This window comes from Sciurus carolinensis, chromosome 2, assembly GCF_902686445.1.
Source record: "Sciurus carolinensis chromosome 2, mSciCar1.2, whole genome shotgun sequence".
NCBI classification, from domain to species: Eukaryota; Metazoa; Chordata; class Mammalia; order Rodentia; family Sciuridae; genus Sciurus; species Sciurus carolinensis.
Window position 1 is genome coordinate 95,148,472 of NC_062214.1, and position 20,038 is coordinate 95,168,509.

At 41.1% G+C, this 20,038-nt stretch overlaps 1 protein-coding gene across 1 annotated transcript in view; it reads left to right on the forward strand.

Moving 5' to 3' along the window:
* Myo1e (myosin IE) overlaps positions 1–14,883 on the forward strand; it is a 188,536-nt gene extending 173,653 nt beyond the window's left edge. Inside the window, exons 27-28 of the mRNA XM_047538322.1 lie at positions 8,359–8,528; positions 13,788–14,883. Coding sequence (XP_047394278.1) covers positions 8,359–8,528; positions 13,788–13,864 — 247 coding nt within the window. The 3' untranslated portion in view covers positions 13,865–14,883. The remainder of the gene's footprint in view (positions 1–8,358; positions 8,529–13,787) is intronic.
* Positions 14,884–20,038: the final 5,155 nt, after the last annotated feature.

A 20,038-nucleotide genomic window follows, 5' to 3' on the forward strand; every position in this document is an offset into this window, starting at 1 on the left:
GTTCAGTCAGTTGTTTTGGGAGAGACGTGCAGACTTCACTAAATTTATTCTCATCCCAGCTGCATTCTGCATCCTTGTATTGCAATACTTATGCACATGCAGCCATTGTTGTCTTTGTCATTATCATCATTCTTCAAAAGGAGATATGCAGAGGCAATCATTATCTTCCAGTCCCTTAGCATAGCTTCTGAAAAGTCTGATTCAGGTCAGATATCTTTTTTGATTCTAAAGGAAAGAGAAGAGGTTAGGCAACAGCCACATGAAAGCCTGCTCGCTCTGCTCTGTCTTCTTAGGCTCCCTTTCAGGAGTGCTTTGCAACTTTCCCCCCCTAATGTGCATAATCTACCTGCAGTTCATTATTGGAAGCATTAAAACCCAGAGTGGAAATGTCTGTTCCTCTTTTTAATCCTGTGGTCTGTTTCATGAAAGGATAACTTCAGGAAATTTCAAGATACTCCAGAGATTGATTCAACTCAAGTTAGGGAAACAGAAAAATATTGTAAGTGCTCAGTTTAGGGCTGCTGGCCATACCACAAAGCTGGGGTCAACAGAAAAATTTAAATGCTGCCTGTATGTCTCTTGTCAAGACTCTCCTAATGGAGTCATATTTTCAAAGTGCTAAAAATTTCCACCAAGCGTCCAGTCGCAGTATTTTTCAACCAGTAATCTACAGGAGCAGCAGCCTTAACCTGGCCCAGGCAGACATGGAGTTTAGGAATTCCTGGCATCCATTCCCACATTTCCAGTAATGTTTATAGATTCAACCTTTTGGAACAGCATATTTTGGAGAGCCAATGAAGTAAAATGCCATTATTTTTCTTCTTGGAATTTCAAGACATATATTTCACATCTGCACAACAAAGAGTTGATATTTGAAAGCCTAGTCCCAGCTCTCCCTGGCAGAGACAAGACATACCCACCCAGGAGCCTGGGAGCATCTTGGAAGGTCAAAAAGGATGGCATGGGGGCATGGGAGAGTGAGGGTTTGTAATAGCAAGAACTGGGTGTGAGTCCGGTTACATTTTTTCCTTTTTATTTTATTCATCAGATTGTTTACTGAGGTTGTTTGTTTGTTGGTTTGTTGTGCTGGAGATTGAACTCAGGGCCTTCTGCATTCTAGGCATTCTAGGCACTGTAACACTGAGCCACATTCCTAGCCTCTCACGTGCCTTCTGTGTGATATCTGATGCTTGTCGTTTAGTTACTTAGTCATCCTATGCCTCAGTATGCTCCCATGCAGTAGAGGTAATACTAAGATAATAATTTTAAAATCTACTCCTAGGGTTCTCTTAAAGATTAAATAAATACTTTGTACACTATACATCACAATGCAGTTGAATTTGGTTTTGTTTTCAGTTTTTTAAGTTGCTGTGAATTGAACCCGGGATTTCACACATGCTGGTCATGTGCTCTACCACTAAGGAACAACCCAAGCCAGAAAATTCTTTTACATTTGTTTCATTGCCATTATTCATCTGTTTTAGTCTTGCAGGGAAATTTTAATATTCTACCAGAATTGAGAAGTGGGTATTCCCTGGCTTAGAGGCTTTGTCCTCAAGTATCCAAGGGCTGAGGTTTTTGCTCTGGTAGAGTGCTTGCCTAGCATGTACAAGGCCCTGGGTTCTATTCCCCGGACTCCAAAAAGAGGGAGGAGGAAAAACAAAACAAAAATACCAAATCTCTGACCTGCAGAAAGCTTTGGACTCTGAAGTTCTATGCTCCAGGCATTCACTGCTTGCTTTAAGGGGGGAAATGGACTGCCACCATGAAACCAAGGCAGAGACCCTTTTTCCCCAGCACACGCACAAGAACAGCAGTGCTGCTCTCTATGCCACAGACCGACAGCCGAGCAGAGTTGTCTGATCATATTGCAACAGTCACTAGAACTCTATTTGGACAACTTAAATAAAAGTCATAGATTCCTATTTTGCTTTATGCAATTCCATATTTCTAACCGAACATCTTAGCTCCAATAACCATAATAACCACTTCCCATGAGAAGTGAGGGACATGACCAGGGTAGAGGGAATTAAGTAACCCTCAATTTGGAGAAATTCAATGTCATTTAGGGTCATTTAGGCATTGCCTGGTCTTCCCCAGTCACTAATGGAGCATGTACTTTACAGTGCAAATTTTCATGAAGCAAACCAGATGTAATATGCATCATTCACCAGAAAATATTATTTACCTTACAGATTGTAAGGTGATCACATTTGAGATCTAATGCCCCGCTTGGGGCGGGGGGGGCCTCCTGCAAAAAGAAGTTGCTGTAGTTCAGCGCCTTTCTGTGTTTATGTTAATGGGTAAGAGACACAAAGTGGAAAGTGTACAAATTGGTTGAAATGATGGATCAAGTAGTAGGAAAAGTAAACTGTGTTGTACAAAAATGACATATAATGAAACACTGGATTTGCTCAGAGATGTATAGTTTTATAACTATATAGTAATATATATGTATGTGTGTATATATATATATATATACACACACACACATATATATACACACACATATATATACACACATATATAAACTTTTATTTTTGAAATGTCAACAGAAATAATAATTGTTATGAGTCTGAAATTCTTGATGCAACCCCCATTTCCCCAATGAAAGAATTGTTTTTATTGCACAGTTTTTAATCCTGTGAGGTTTATTAGAAATGCAAATATCACAAAATAACAGAGTTGTCAAAATTATTTAAATCTTGCATAGTTAGTACAAAACAAATGTAGGCAAACAATTTTTAGGCCAGAATGAATGTGGGTTATTGAAAGGGTACCGTAGTGTGCTGACAAACAATGGAAACTTAGGATAAAACACCCTGAGTTGTAACATTTGCCAGTTTCTGTGGTTAGATATTCACATGTGGCCAACTTCAAGCTACCAGCATGGCCCCCATTGAGCAGGCCTGGGAAATGATGGGCAGTCGCACACCATTACACGGGATTTCTAGCACACATCAGTAATAGCCATGAATAACTTCAAGAACATAGACAGAAGTAAAATATTTAGGAAAGGATGAATCATAAGTATTTATTGCCCTTTTAATATAACATATTCTATTGTAAGTTCATAAGATTTATTTTTTAATAATGACCATGTTTAATAACTGCTTCACAAAATTCCTGAAAGTTTGAACAATAGGCTCTCACAAGCTGGCCCAAGCCCATTCCAGCTCAGTGGGCATGAGGGTTTTGTTTGCTGTGTAAGAAGGTTTGTAATCTCTTCTTCACTGAGTTGGCCAGTCTCCTCGACTGGGAGTGGAGGCCTCTGGTGCTTAAAAGTCCTTATTAATCAATTTCTGGCAGTTTGCTGAGAGCCATTTTGTCTCATTATTAATTACACAGGATCGCCACCTAGTGACAGAAAGGGAATTGGGTTTTTGAGACTGTTGGGTTTTTGAGAGCTGGGAAAATGGCTGTTCTGGTGGACTGTGTCCTACACTAGTTTGGAGGTCCCCAGCATGGTGAATTGTGCACTGCTACCACTTCATCAGCACACACTGCTCTGTACATCATACAGTAGGGAATCTGTTGAAAGCTCTCTGAAAAGCTTGGTTAGAATTAGAAAAAGGTTTGGGTCCAATGTCCCTCTCCTGTTTTACCCTGTCACTCTATCAGAGCATACATTTGCACCACACTGTGTTCCCAGGACTGGGGACCACAGTGGTAAACACAGAAAGTATCAGGCCCTGCCTCGTGGTGCCTACCATCTTCCCAGGGAGTTAGCCTCATAGTTACACAAGTCACTATACATTCAGAACCCTGCTCTCAAGGACACATGGGCTATGAGCAGAAATGGTAGGGCGTTTGTATGGATGTGAAGAAGTAGTAGTTGAAATGAGCTCTGGAGGCTGAGCAGGAATTGGCCATGCCACTTTGGGGTTTGGGGGACAGGCTGGGGGAGCCTGACCAGATCTATGAGCCAGAGTGGTTAGTGTGGCTGGAGCTCAAGGAACCTTATGCGTATTCTACCATGTTGACCAGTGAACCCCAGGAACCTGCACCAGTCATTTCACAGGAGTGTCATGAGAGTTAAGTAAAGCAACATCTATGAAAATGCCTGCTGCTGAGCAAGCCCAGCTAAAAGTAGATTTGTCTCTACTTCAGACAGCTAAGACAGGGGCTCCCAGGAGACATCCCATGCATTGATACTCACAAGAGTGTAGACAGGTGTGAGAATGAGCAAGATAGCCATGGGAGATTCCTGCTCTGTCTGTAGTTCACTTCGGGAAGATGCTGTCCTCTTGGAGCACTTTGCATCTCTTCTTAGTCACAGGGAAGAGCCAGACCAGGTTGACCTCAGTGTTGCATCCATTCCTAATGCAACAGGCAGAGCTCTTCTCCAACTCTACCCACACATCCACTCCTCCTCCAAATCCCAGTTGACCCTTTGCTACCCAGAATACACTTGTCTCAAAACTGCCCTGGCCTTCCCACCTCCAGCTGTAGAGTGCTGTGAACTCCATTCAACCAAGTGCTTAATGGCCTTGTGTTTCCAGCATAGTAGCAGATTGGCCTAAGACAATCAAACCAGCTGTTGCCTTGGGTCTACACAGGACCCAGGTAATTCCTTTTCTGCTTTGACCAGTAGTAGCCATTTATCCTGAGGAAGTAACCACTGACGCCTTGGGATCAAAGTTCATGCAGGGCTATGGGCAGATGGGTGTTTGAATAATCCTCCCCACCTCCACTCTGACCTGGGCCTGGGACAATCCCAGCAGTGCCTGACATACAAGCCAGTGAGGCCACTCCAGGGCTTAGCAATGCATTGTACCACCTAAAGGGGCCCATTCTATTTACTTTTTTTAAAAAAAGCAACTTCACTAAGATGTGATTTATATACCATAAAATGAACCCATTTAAAATGTACGGTTCAATAGTTTTCAGTACATTCACAGTGTAAGGAATCTCACGGAAACCACGCTGGACACGGGAAATATTAAGCAAACAGAGTGTCTCCCTGCAGGGTAAGAGAGAAAATGAGAGGAAAAGAAAGGGAACGAGAAAGGGCAAGCGCTAGAGAGAGAGTGGAAAAGCGAGGAGGAGAAAGAAAGTGAGTCAGGGGAAGAGAAAGCAAGAGAGAAGATGGCGGTGAAGCTACCTTTAAAATCCTGGCGGGCTTACAGGGGACCAATAACAGAGGAGGATTCTTGCAAGCTGACTGATGAACCAGTAGCTAGCTAGAATGTTCACAGATTGACAAGTAGTTGGGAGGCGGGGAAATGGCTGCAACGGAAAGGGCGGGGAGAGCAGCTTTGTACATTACACACAGAATTGTGAAAACCTCACCTTTTACTTTTTTTATAAAGCAATTCCTTGAGATATAATTTATATACCATAAAATTTACCTATTTAAAATGTACAGTTCAACAGTTTTCAATATATTCAGAGTTGTGCAAACATTACCATAAGCTAACCTAAAACATTTTCATCACCTCCCAAAAAATCATCTGCCTATTAGTACCATTCCCATTTCCCCTCCCCCAGCCCTAGACCACTACTATCAATCTACTTTCTATCAATCTGGATTGGTTGTTATGGACATTTCACATAAATAGAATCATACTTTTGTTAAATTTATTCCTAAGTATTCTTTTCTGATGTGTTATAAAGGGGATTTTTTTTTTTCCATTTCATTTTTGGATTTTTTGCTGTTAGTGCATAGAAATAGAGTCAAGTTTTATATATGGATTTTATATCCTATCATCTTAATAAATTCACTTATTCTAATAGTTTTTCAGTTTATTCCTTAAGATTGTTTCCATGCAAGATCATCTCATCTGCAAGTAGAGATATTTCCACTATTTTCCCAGTCTGGATGCCTTTCGGTTTTTGTGCCTAAAAGCCAGTTTCCAGTGTAGTACTGAAGAGGAGTGGTAACCACTGACATCCTTGTTTGTTCCTGATCTTGCGGGCAAAGTATTATGTCTTCCAAGGTAAACATGATACAAGCTAGGGTTGTGTGGACAAGGGGTTCTCCCCTCAACTGGGGCTAATGAAGAAATGTAGGAAGGCACCAGCATGGCCTTAGGCACAGTGTGAAACTGGATGTGAGCCGGGAGCTTACCTGGCAGAGACTTTGTAGGTGCCATAAAAGGTTTTGTTTCTTTTCCCAAGAGCAGAGAGAATCTGTTAGGAGGATTTTTTAGGGGGAGATGGAGTGAACTAATTAAAACTGAGCTAAGATGATTGTCAGATTTAAGGTGATATTTGAGTCTTAGAAAGGAATTATATGGCAAGGAAGACATGAAAGAGGAGGAAGAGAGAAGACTTGGTCAGAGCTGGAGGCAGACAGGGCAGGAATTGGTAGTGGTGACTCCACATGGAGATAGTCTTCTCTCTGAGGGATTCACTCATTTTGTCTTCCCACTAAGTAGTCTTACTTCCTCCCCCAGGAGGCAACTGCACCTAAGTTCTAATACTATTGAACTCCAGAGACCTTCACTATCTGCACCAGTGATACTATTCCCCATTCCCCCCTGACATACTAGAGGCCAAATTTCCCTGAGTATTTCCCTGAGGAGGACATGTATATACAAAAACAGGTATGTGTGCATCTGAGCATGTGCACTCCCAACTGTGCTCCACTGTGGGCTGCAGGCTTCCTCCCTCCCCCCAGGGTGTTCTGATGCCCCGCCCACCCCCTCCACTCCTCCTTGCTGGGAAATCAGATGACTTCTGGTATCCAGGCTAATGGCTCTATTAACCAAATGCTGACATATCCCCAATGTATAGGGTGCTTAATCAAAAGCCTGCTTGCCTGGCCAGCTTTCAGAGCAGCCAGCACTTCTCCAATGGAGAATGGGGATTTCCAATGGACACTAGATAGGAAATGATGTCATGCTAATGATTTGTAAGATGCCTTTCCTCTGCCATCAGAGAAAAGTGCTTTGTGTGCATTGGCCTGAGAGAAATAGAGCCAAAATAGCATCAGGACTTGCTCCCTCCCACTCAGGGTGTGGAAAGAACCATCTTAGGAGCCCCACCCCTGCTGAGGCTGGCAGCCAGTCCCCTCTCCCCAGCTCCAGCATACTCATCAACACCCAATGAACATCTGTCAGTCCAGGACCACAGCAATGACATTGTGCTATGGCCTCAAAGAGCCAGCTCAAAACTGGGTGTGATTATTTGTTCCAGAATTTAAGGACTGGAAAGACTCTCCCTTTTCCTCCTTCCTCCGGTTCTGTAGGTATTAACAGATATGACAGACCCAAGAACCATTCCCTGACATTGAGTTTCAACTCAACACTTTTTAGAAGAAATTTTAAGTTTCTTTTATAGCAAGTGAATATATAGGCTTTACCCTGATTTGTTTTTAAGCCAAGTGGGGGGGAAATATTTTTTGTTTCACTTTCAAAACTGTGTTGAAACACAGTGTATAAACATTTATTAATTGTTTCAGATACAAGTTTAAAGAGATTCCTAAAAAGGAACAAGTTATAGTTACATGCCTTAGGACACTATGAATGGTGACTTGAACAGCAGTGTATAGATAAAGAAGAAACTTAAAAGTTCAAAGATCCTGATTAGTTTTAAAACACTAGATGTATTTTTGATGACTATGATGGGGGTTGGTCCTGGCATCCAGTGGGTAGAGGTCAGGGAATAAGCCAGGGATGCTGCTAAATCCCCTTCCATGCGCAGAAAGTGTGCACACACACACCCCACACACAACAAAGAATTATCCAGCCAAAATGTCAATAATGCTGATATTGAGAAGCTGGATAAACTCCTGAATGAGAATCCCTATGACCATCAGAAGAGGGGATAAGTAAATTGTGACCTATTCATTTGGCGGAATAGTGTAAAGCAATGAGGGTGAGTGATACTACAATGATTCCTTATACAGCCACAGAAACAGCAGATTGGACATTGTTTAAGGATATTTGCAGATGTGGTAAAGCAGTAAAGACAAGTAGGAGAATTACTGATACGGAATGTAGAGTAGTGGTTAATTCTGGAAGGGAATGCAATTGAAAAGAAGTACCTGCATGCTTGTATGGCACCAGAAAATGTTACATTTACAGAGTTGGGGAAGAAGGGATAGATATGTGACTTCATTATTTAAATGTTTAGATATATTTTATGTACTTTTTTTATAGATAGGCCTTTTCCACATTTCCTTCTATGATGGGGACATGATAACAACAACAGCGAATGTTTATAAAGAGCTATGTCAGAAAGAGTATTTTTATTCTTGGAGAAAGTTCAGAGAGTTTGTCCTGGGCCACACAGCATCTGAGGATGGAAGTAGGTTTGAACTTGAACAAGACCATGTCCACCCATACTGCAAACCACCATACGTTCTGCTGCCTGTTGGTTCCCATGTCTCATCTGCTTCCACTCTCTCCACAGTGTCCGGAGACAGACAACAAGTCGGCCTCCACCAGCAGGTGGCAGACCAAAACCCCAGCCTAAGCCCAAGCCCCAGGTGCCACAGTGCAAGGCTTTGTATGCCTATGATGCTCAGGACACAGATGAACTCAGCTTTAATGCCAATGACATTATTGATATTATCAAAGAAGGTAAGTGCATGACTAGTTCTACCCAAAGAATATGCAGTCACTTTACTATAAAACTAGTCTAAACAGGAAGGGAATTTATGGGCTCCTCTGAAATGTGCAGAGCCAGGTCAGGCCTGCGGCTATTTGTTCAAGATTCCAGCTTCCTTTTCTTTTTAATGCTTCTTTCAGTTCTTCCCTCTTCTTTGTTCCTGCTCCCTTCTGAAGCCATTTTTGTTTGTGTTGGCAAGATGGAAGCAGAATTGCAGACCATGTATGAAATCTGCCTTATCTCTGAAACTTCTTAACCACTGGACAAAAGTCCTAAGTTTCAGTCTGATTGGACCAAATTAGTAAGGTGCCCATCCCTCGATCAAGTTCAGTAGCAGGACAAAGGCTGTACCCTGAGGGGCTTAGTCCTGGCAGGAATGGACCTAGGAAATGGGATGAGGTCTACCCTACCCAAACCTCATGGTTTCCTGATAATGAAGGCAGATGGAATGGGAGTCAGAGAGGTAACCTAGAATATCCATTGTAAAAGAGGTCCATGGGCTTGGCGGAGGGCTTTCTTAACTTGGAAGAGAAGATATGTATAGACAAGTGTTTATGAAAACATAAAAACCAAAGATAACTGACTTAAGACATAAGAAGAATCCCCATGAAGGAGATGTTTACAGTGAAGGATGGGGAGAGTTCTCTTAGGGACAGAGACAGAAAACTCATGGAGACCAGAAAAAAGCAAATAAGTTTAAGAAGCTGATCCTTGACCATGATGCAGAATCCCCATCCTGAGTGGGAGATGAGAAGGTAGAAATGACCTGGGGATAGAGGGCCCTGATTATCAGACTTCAGAGAACTTGTAAAGACAGTGAGGAGCCATCCATGATTTATAAGCAGAGTGGACAGTAGTTTTCGGAAGTTTAACTTTCAGCAAGTGTGACCATGGGTAGTTCCAGGAATTTTAACAGGTTCCTTCATCGTATGAGATCATTATGAGGAGAATTACGGACCATGGACCAGTTTCCCTCAAAATGGCCTCTAAGTGTTGTTATTCTAGTTTTCTACAGGTTTTAATATTTTAAACATTTTAGTGTCCTCCTCAAAGATATCAGAGCAAAAGTAAGTGTTGAAATAAAAGAAAAAAAATTTTTTTTGGTACCAGGAATTGAATCCAGGAATTAACCACTGAGCCACATCCCCAACCCTTTTTTATTTTTTATTTTGAGACAGGGTCTCACCAAGTTCCTTAGGGATTCACTAAATTGCTAAGGCTGGCTTTGTATTTGTGAGCCTCCTGCCTCAGCCTCCCAAACTGCTGGGATTACAGGCATGTGCCACCACGCCCACCTGAAATAAACCCTTAAGCATAGATGAGATTTTTATCACCAGGCTTGTTTAGCAAAACTGTTGAAAAAGGTCAAATCCAGTAAGGGGATTGGTTAAATAAGCTGCTATACTCAGTCAGTGAATTTCAATACAATTTTTTTTTTTTACTAAAGATAATATAAAAGTATAGTATATTTATTGACATGACAAATGTTCATTAGAAAAAGGAAACAGGGTATAGACTGGACTGTAGTCTCATATATAGCTACATGTGTATGTATAAATATATTCGTGTGTATATATGAATGTTATAAAAGTGTTAAATGTGGTCTTCCTAAGTGTTGAACTGAGAAGTATTACTTCCGATTTTCAAATTTCCATTGAAATAACCTGTATTGGTTACAATTAAAATAATTACATATTTGTATATAGAATGTACAGTCTTAGAATTTACCAAAACATGCTTTCAGTTACACTGTAACTTGTGGCATGAGTGCACAGATAGACATCTAAATAAATCAAATAGAGTCCAGAAACAGACCACACATATATAGGTATTTAATATATGATAAATGTGGCATTTTAAACCAGAGGGGAAAGAATAGACAATTGCTTTACATTTTTAAGAGAAAGTAAAGTTATATCTCTACCTCATACATAAAATAAGCATCAGATTGAGTTAAAAACCTAAAAGTATATGATAAAATTATCAAAGCTATATAGAAGGAAACCTAGAACATCAATCTTTGGATGGGAATAATTTTCACGTAAGACATAAAACACAAAAACCATGCATACCTTAACCTCATCAAGGTCAGTTGCAACCTTCTATATGTGAAAAGTACCATGAGCAAAGTAAAATATTTGGTAGCCCAGAAAAATATCTTACACATATAAGTAGCATCTCCATGAGAGTAGCCAAATAATCCATTCCAAACATGGACATAGCCTTTGAGGCAGCAGACAACAGAGCTTCACAGATCATGAGTGAAATGCAGAGCCAACATTTCACCTACGACATCAGCAAAGATTAAAATGTGAAGCAGTCCACATTCCCCCACCCCAGGCCTTGGACCAGTTGAGTTTCAGAAATAAAAAATGGAAGCTTTTAGGGAGTTAACAGTGTATGTGCTATACATTATATAACACCCCTTGTGGGTCCCAGGGGAAACCTGGTAACAACTCAGTATTTGTGCTGTGAAACATACGAATATCCACCAGTGGGAAGGGACATTATGAACAAATTCACATTAGTTCAGGTCAAGTTTTACTATCAAAAGAGTTACTGAAAACTCATTTTCATAACTGTGGATTTTGTCAGTGTGGTGAGAATATAAACTCTCATATTTACAGTTAATCAAGAAAATAGGGGATCAGGGATGTAGCTCAGTGACAGAGTGCCTGCCGAGCATGTGTGAGGCCCTGGATTCAATCCCCAGTAACACACACACACACACAAAAGATACCCATCTTAGTAACAATAGGAAATACATGCTCTTTTTTATAGCGATAATTACCAGAATTCTTAATTCACCACATCAAATTAACTACTTTCAATTTATTCTTCATTCCCTATACCAAGATAATTTTCAAATATAAGTAGATAAATATTAGATACATGCCTATAATTCTAGCTACTTGAAAAACTGAGGCAGGAATATTGCAATTTTGAGGCCAGCCTGGGGAACTTGGCAAGACCCTATCTCAAAACATAAAAAGGGTTGGGGATGTAGCTCAGTGGTAGAGTACCCACCCACACACCAGTTTCAATCCCCAGTACTTTAAAAAAAAAAAAAAAAAAAAAAAAAAAAAGCCCCTGATGTAGAGTCTTCTTTTGTTAATATCAATGTAAGAAAGAATTTCCCAAATATTATATTAAAAAATTCTATAATAGATTATTAATTCAACTACTTCAATATTAAAACAGTATGAAAACATGGGTGACTGGTGGTGTGGCTTAGTGCTTGAGCCCTTGCCTAGCATACACAAGGTCCAGGGTTCCATCCCTAGCACTATGAGAAAAGAAGAAGGATGTTTACAACTTTCATGACAAATTCACTTACAACAAATTCACTAAAGAACTATGTATTAATCAAGAAAGGTCAACAAGCATCAGAAAACAAGACAGATTATAATGAACACTGGAACATATTCAGCTAAAGAGGAGAATACAGAAGCTGCTTTTAAAGATATTTACCACTGAGCTATATCCCCACCTCAGGAACTCTTTGTTCACAGATATGATCTTTAGTGCATATTATTAAAGTTTTTAAAGGTGCAGAACATATAATGTGCTATCATTTGTGTACAAAAGCGGGTAATTTTTTAAATGATTTCTTGCATGAAATATTGCTTAAAGAATGTACAAGAAATAGTTTTGTTTCCCCTCAGAAAAGGGATCTGAATAACTGTTTTCACTGATTGTCCTCTTCAAAGTACAAAAAATAAAAAAATTTTAAAAAGATAATATGAAGTCTATGCTCTTCAACCCAGAAATCTATTCCACACTACTACTTACATGTGGACATAAAAATAGATGTATGGATAGGCACAATGACAAACACCTGTAATCCCAGCCGCTCAGGGAGGCTTGCAAGTTCAAACCCAGCTTCTGCAACTTAGCGAGGCCCAAAGCAACTCAGTGAGACCCTTTCCCTAATAAAATATAATGGACTGGGGATGTGGCTCGGTGATTAAGCACCCCTGGGTTCAAGTGCTGGTACCGAAAAAAAAATAAAATAAAATAAAGAAAAAATAGATGTATGGACATTCATTGTATTAATAATGAAAAATGAGGAAGAAATGTCCTTTAATAAGGGAATGGTTATAGGTAAGTTTTGGTACATAATGCAGCTATTAATAAAATGAGGTGCTGACATGGAAAGATTATGTCAAGTTTTGAAGTTCTAGATAAAAATAGGTATAGATTGGTTTGTTTTCTGTTTTAGGTGGATTTGTATGTGAATAAAATTTGTCCATGGAGTTATCACATGAATAAAGATCTGAAAGAATATATACCAAATTATCTCTGGAAAAGGGACTGTTGGTTAGCTTCCTGTCACTGTGACAAAAAACAAACTTGAAGGAGGAAAGATTTATTTTGGTTTCAGAGTTTAGTCCATGGTTGCTTGGCCCTATTGCTGTGGGCTTGTGATGAGGCATACCATCATGATGGGGAGCAGCACATGGTGGAGCAAAACTACTCACCTCATGGCACCCAAAAGGGGAGAGGTGGGAGAGGGAGGCCAGGACAAGATACAGCCTCAAGTACACACCCCCAGTGACCTCCTTATTCTAACTAGGCCCCACCTCCTTAAATTTTCATCAGGTCAGGTAGAGTGGTACACACCTGTAATCCCAGCTACAGGCCAGGGCAGGAGGATCACAATTTCAAAACCAGCCTAGGCAACTTGGCAAAACTCTGTCTCAAAATTTAAAATAACCTCCCAATAGCCCTTTAAATTATTAATTCATCAATGGACTAATCTATTGATGAGATTATAGCCCTCATGATCCCATCACATTCCACATCTTACTTCTGAATACTGCTACCTTGGGGACCTTTAACACTTAGATCCAAACCATAACAGGACTGGAATAAAGATGGGAAGTGAAGGGTATGAAGGATCATCACAGACCTGGTTCTCCAAATAGCAGATTCTGAGATGGGTTTAGGAGTAGTAACACCTGTGAAAGGAAAACGGGGAGGAAGCTGGACACCATGACATGACAAAGTCTACCCACTACCCTGCACAGGTTTGACTGGGATGGCTCCTATGGGGGCTGACATTGGAGCTCTCCTTATATCCCTGCTGCAGGTTCTTTCTTGAAAGGCATCTGTGTGGTACATTTCTGTGTCCGCCATGGGGGAGAGTCACTTTCCACAACAAACTTTTCCATAAGAAGTGAAAAGAGCAGGGATGAAGTCACTTGAATCACATCTCTCTCCCCCTACAGATCCTTCTGGCTGGTGGACAGGTCGACTACGAGGCAAGCAAGGCCTGTTCCCCAACAACTACGTGACCAAGATCTGAGGCACCAAGAGACTGACAGTTGGGGCAGAGCAGCTTCAGGCACAGACAGGGGAGGGGACATCTGGGGTCTCCCCTTCTGATCCACAGTGAGCAGTTGCTTCTCCAAGACCTGAAGCTATTCTGGCATCTTCCCCATAGAAGAGACTGAAAAGTCTGGGTTGGGGAAAGGGAGTGTTACTCCATAAATGATCCTAAAAGGTAGCCTATTCATAGGAATCCAGGAGGGCAAAACCACCACCAAGATTTATTTATTGTATTTAAACCTGGTGAGAGGACAACTGAGGTCCGCTCTGACCTTGTTGGCTTCAATCCAAAAGCATCCCACTTGCTCACCAGGACTAGGGAATGGCTATAGGTGGCCACTGACAAGTGCCTTTAGTAGAAGAGCACATTTCTTTCATTCCTGTTTTCCATACCTGACACACACACATTCCTCTCTGCCACTTTCCTTCAGGGAGGACCCATCCTCTGCAGTTTGGGCTTGGTGTGAATGGGCACTATTATGCAAATGCCAAGGGCAGGCTGGCCTCCTGAGCCCAGGGGCAGAGGGTCACTGATTCACCTATGCTGGGGCTGCCAGCAGGGAAGGGGCTGGGCACTGGGCTGTCAGCCTTGCTTTCTCTGGGTCTTCAATTGGAATGTGGCTGGCCCATGTTGGTTATGTTTAATGCTGTACTTATTACAAAAAGGATCTCTTTTTTTTTTTTTTCCAAGCTGTACATTTACAAAACCAGATCATATACTGTATATATAAAAATCTCAAGATGGTAGAAACATGTATGAATGTACTAAGTAGTATTCCACTGTACTCATTCATAAAGGTAGGTTTTATTACAAAACTCCCATCAGGTACTTTTAGACATTCCCTGCTTCTTTTCAAGAACTACAAAAACAGTATCATTGCGTTCCAGGTCAGTCCCTGGAGACCTTTCTTGACCCTTTCATTATAGGTAATTTTCCTATGATCCCTCTCTGCAGCCCTCCTCCTACCTCCCAAATAAATAAAGGAGTCAGTGAACTGCTTTGTTTTTTCATGTTTGTCATGAACTCTAATTGGGTCCCTCCAAAAAAGATGATGGAGCCAATCCCTATGTGTTAGCTTTCCTCTACTCCAACAAATACCTGAGATAATCAACTTAGGAGGCAAGACTTGTTGTGGCTCACAGTTTCAAAGGTTTCAATCTGTGATCAGTTGAACCATTGCCCACTGCTTTTGGTCCTGTGGCAGCACAGCACATCGTGGCAGAGAGCACCTGGTGGAACCCAGATGCTCACCTCATAGCAACTGGAAGTAGAGGAGTGTGGGAGAAGCCAGGATCCCAATATCATCTTCAATGGCATGCCCACAAGGACACAACCTCTTCCCACTGAGCTCCACCTCCTAAAGATTCTACCACCTTTCAAGAGTGCCATGAGCTGGGAACGAGCCCTTTAATACATGGGCCTTTGGGCAATATTAAAGTTCCAAACTAGCATTCTGCCCATCTCCAAGAGTCCCGAAAGTCTTAACTGTTCCAGCATTCTCAAATTTCTCCTCTGAGACTCAAAGCAAATTTTTAGCCATAAGCTCCTGTAAAAATCAGTTACACTCTTCTGAGATGCAGTGGCACAGGTTAAATATTGCCATTTCAAAAGAGAGGAATGGGAAAATAGCAAGGAGAGACTGGACCAAAGCAAGACCAGAACCCAGTAGTGCAAACATATCTTGTAGCTCCATGTCTGGCATTCAGAGCATACTGGCAGAACATGGGCTCCAAGAGCTTGGGCAGCCCCACTCTATGGCCTTACCCTGTGTCTCACTGGCTGCTGTCTTGGGCTGGCTTTGCACAATTCTGACACCTTCCCTCAGTAGACATTCTGTATTCCTGGCATTTCTGCCTTTCAGGGGTCCCATTGATTGCAGCTTTGCTTTTGCCCTGTGAGGCTACTCATAGGAACTTAGATTAGACCCTGCCATGCACTACCTGGCATATGGGGTTTTTCTTTGAAATATAGATGGAAGCCTCCATGACCACATAACTCTTCCATTCTACATGTCTGCAAAATCAGCATCATGATCTGATGGCACCAAGATCTGCAGCTGGGACCTGTTGGAACCATGGCTGAGCGCACACAGGGAATCAAATTCCAGAGAAACAATTCCTAGACAGTCCTGCAAATCTTTGAAATGAATTTACACTTTTATACCAGGGATCTGGCCTATCCCTGAAATACCTTCAAGACAGTTTTTCTATTGTCCCAGTGCAAAGCACCTGGCTTCTATTTAATAGTAACTGCACCCTCCTTGGCAGCACCTTTAAAAGGACACCTTTTCTAGCCAAAATGAAAGTTTTCCAAATTTTTCTACTGTTTTGCTTTGCTCCTGATTGTCACAGTAAACTTGACTAAAAGCAGCCAGTAATACACATGTCACTGCCTGAATATTGTACTGCCTTGACATTTTTCTGCCCACATAAATTAATCTGTCACCTTTTAACTGGCCTCCCACAAAGTCTTAGGACATGGATATAATGTCTTCAAATTCTTTGCCAAGGTGTAACAAGGATGGCCTCTAGTCTAAGTCCCAACAGAGTCCTCATTTCCATCTGAAACCTCATGACTATCACCATTACTGTTCACATTCTTATCAGCATTCTGGTCTACTAAGCCCTCAGCAAAAAATTACCCATTATGCTCCACTTACAGCATTCTAGATTTTCTCTAGTCCATTGCTCCAAACCTTTCCCAACTCCTCTCATGGACCAATTCCAAATGATTTTGAATGACATTGTCAGGTATAGTCATAGCAATGACCTCACTTATCAGAGCCAATTTTGTGTGTTAGCCTTTTGTTGCTGACAAACACCTGATATAAAAAGAGGTAAAGTTTACTTTGGCTCAGTGTCAGAGGTTGTTTGGCCCCATTGCCTTTGGGCATGATCTTGCCAGCACTTCAAGGCAGGAATACATAGCAGAGCAAGCCACTCACTTCATGCAGGCAGGTAGCAAAAAGGAGAAGAGACTGGAATCCACACGTCCTCTTCAAGGGTACAACCCAATGACCTAACTTCCTTCCACTAGGATCTACCTCCTAAAGATTCCACCACTTCCAGATAGCACCACAGGCTGGGGACCAAGCCTTCAACACATGGATCTTTGGGGAAAATTCAAGATCCAAACAATAGCAACCCCCGTACCTCAGCATATGACCTTATTTGGAAATAGGGTCTTTACAGAAGTAACAGCATTAAGATGAAGTTATTATAATTGGCATCCGATAAAAAGAGGAAAGCTAACAGGCAGAGAGAAGTTGATGTGAAGAGGTTGGAAGAAGACAACTGTCTACAAGCCAGGGAGAAAGGCCTGGAGCACTTCCCTTATTTTTCAGGAGGAACCAACACTGACAATACCTTGAGTGTGGATTTCTAGACTCTTAGAACTGTGCAGCAATAAATTCCAGTTATTGAAACTACCCAGTCTGTGATACTTTATAAAGACAGACCTAGCAAACAGGTACAATGTTTATTGCAGTAATAATGAAAAGTTGGAAATAAGGTAATGTATATCAGCAATAGAACGTTTTCAAGAGTGACAAGTTACTACCTGTTCTCCCTCCAGTTGTCATAATCATTGTAAAGCTATTGGGAAATTAAGAGTTTGAGCAGCCCTTTATGCCATTTTAGGATTTTCAAGATCATGAGACAGAATCATTAAGTGCTTAGCTATGAGGGAACAAAATCAATCTGGATTTAGAAAAAAGATTAACATTTTATTCACTTGTGTTTACTTCAAGAACAGGGAGCAAACTTCATTCCACAACAGTGACAATGTTTAAAGGGTATTTCAATTTTATTTTGTGACCAGTTAGGAAAGAGGAAAATAAAGCCATAATGTGATTGAGAAAAGGTAATCCTATTGACACTAGTGCTCTCTGTATTTTACAAAGTACTTTCACAGTCACAGACTCCCTGAAAGTGAAAGGAAGCAAGACAGAACAAGAATTGGGAACGAGGCACATCCTGGACTCCCAGTAGCCACCAGCAAAGCACACAAGCTACTTTCTTGTAGGCAGGAATGCCTCAGTGGTCCTCCCTTGATTTTCCTTTGAGTGTCATTTTATTGTGACTGGGAACTCTCAGGCTCTAGGTAACAAAACAGGAACCAAGTTAATGCCCCTCACACCTGATAAAAGCATGTGCATGGAGATGACAGACCCAGCCCTCATCACCTGTAACCAGTGCCCAGTGCTAGGCTCAAGGAGGCTCTTGATTGATTTTGCTTGAATAGATAAGTGGATTCATTTTTACAGGTGAAGATAGTTTAGATCCTGAAATGAAGAGACTGAAATTCTAGAAAGATTCACTAAAAAGAAATTTGTAGAAAATTGGTTTATTCTTGAAATTATTTCTACATATTTAGAAATTTAATATGGAGCTACTGTAAAGATTAATGACATAACATTTCCTTTTTTTTTTTTTTCTAATTAAAAAGGCTTCAGGGCTGGGGAGATAGCTCAGCTGGTAGAGTGCTTGCCTTGCAAGCAAAAGGCCCTGAGTTCGATCCCCAGTACCGCAAAAAAAAAAAAAAAAAAAAAAAAAGGCTTCAGAAAACTTTCTTTCCCTTTAGGGTCTTTAATTCATTAAGATTTCTTATCATCTCTGACTAGTCAGGCCTGCCATTTTGCTCACTGTCCAGTTAAGTAAACATGATTGGTTCAAGAATCTCTTGAACTGAGAGAACACAAAGATCAAATGACCATGCATACCTGTCTTCTGCAAACCGCCATCCTGTCTGAAGTACAGGGTATCCATGTGCACAAACAACCCCAGGGTACAACAGTATCAAACACCACATAGAGATGCATCAGATCCCTCCAACCAAAGGTTTAAAGTACCAAGAACGCAATGAGCAAGACTGATAATGGACCTTGGGTGGCCAGTGTTCAAACTTCAAAGTCTTTGGCCTAAGAACTCTGTTACCTTCCTGAATATCATTAAGGACCCCAAAGAGTTTGGCTTTTTTTGGTTACAGCTATCAATACTTACTGTATTAGAAATTAAAACTAAAAAGAAAAGTTTGAACACAAAAAAATTCACTAGCCACCAGAGTAATGACATCACATTCTGTAGCTAACCCATCTGATCAAACCTGACTTTCTACTGTTACCAAATGCAGCCTATGAAAGGAAGATGATGAGAGCCATTTCCCTTTAAAAGGACATGCCCTGGGAATTATACGCATCATGTCCACTCATGTTCTACTAGTCAGTATGTAGTCACATGGTTCTACTAGTCAGTATGTAGTCACATGGTCTCAGTATGTAGCTCAGAGTACAAACACTGGGGAGATAGCTGAGAGTACAAACACTGAGCTGTGGAAGCCACTTACCCAGAGCACCAGAGCCACAGCCTTCTCATAGTCACAGGTCTTCCCAAGCAGAGGTGCACACAAGAACAAAAGAGAAACATGGATGTGCATCCAATATAATTTGAACAAATTACAAACCACTGAATGTCAATGAACACAGTTTTACATATAATCCACATACTTTCCCTCCATAACTCCATCCCAAACTATTCCCCAGACCTTCCCTGAGTAACACTAGTCAGACCACCTGGCTCTGCCTCTAGGCGTTAACATTCCTTTTATGGGTGGTTTGCTAGTTATGGTTTAATTAGTAGTAGGACTGGAGTCTGGTTACCAGGGGAATCAGCAGTCTGTGCAGTGCATCTTAGGTAAAGAGCTTGACTCTACACTTGGCACATCTAAGTTTCATGATCAAGAGTAGGACCATAAATGTTGCTCCCTTTCCCTTCTGGTTTAGGCTCTCCCTACTCCTGGCTGATTGCAGTTCCTCCTGGATTTAGTAACTGACCTTTTTCCTACCAGCTAATCTTGATGCCATTCCTTCCTACTTTCCCTTCTTAGCACCCCTTCTAACCAAAAGACTATGGCTCAGCATGGTCTACTACCTTGCTCAAGGTCATTTTTGGGGGGAGGAATGAGTCGAGTCATCATTGAGACAGACCTTCATCTGACTTCAAGACCCATACTTTTGGTCATGGACTCTTAATTAAACGTATTTAGGAATTTGATAATGTGTCAGCCTTTAGACTTTCAATATCATTCTCTGAAAAAATAAGAATCTAAAAGAAGAAAAAATTCAAATAGGATTCAAGAGCTATAAATTTGTAA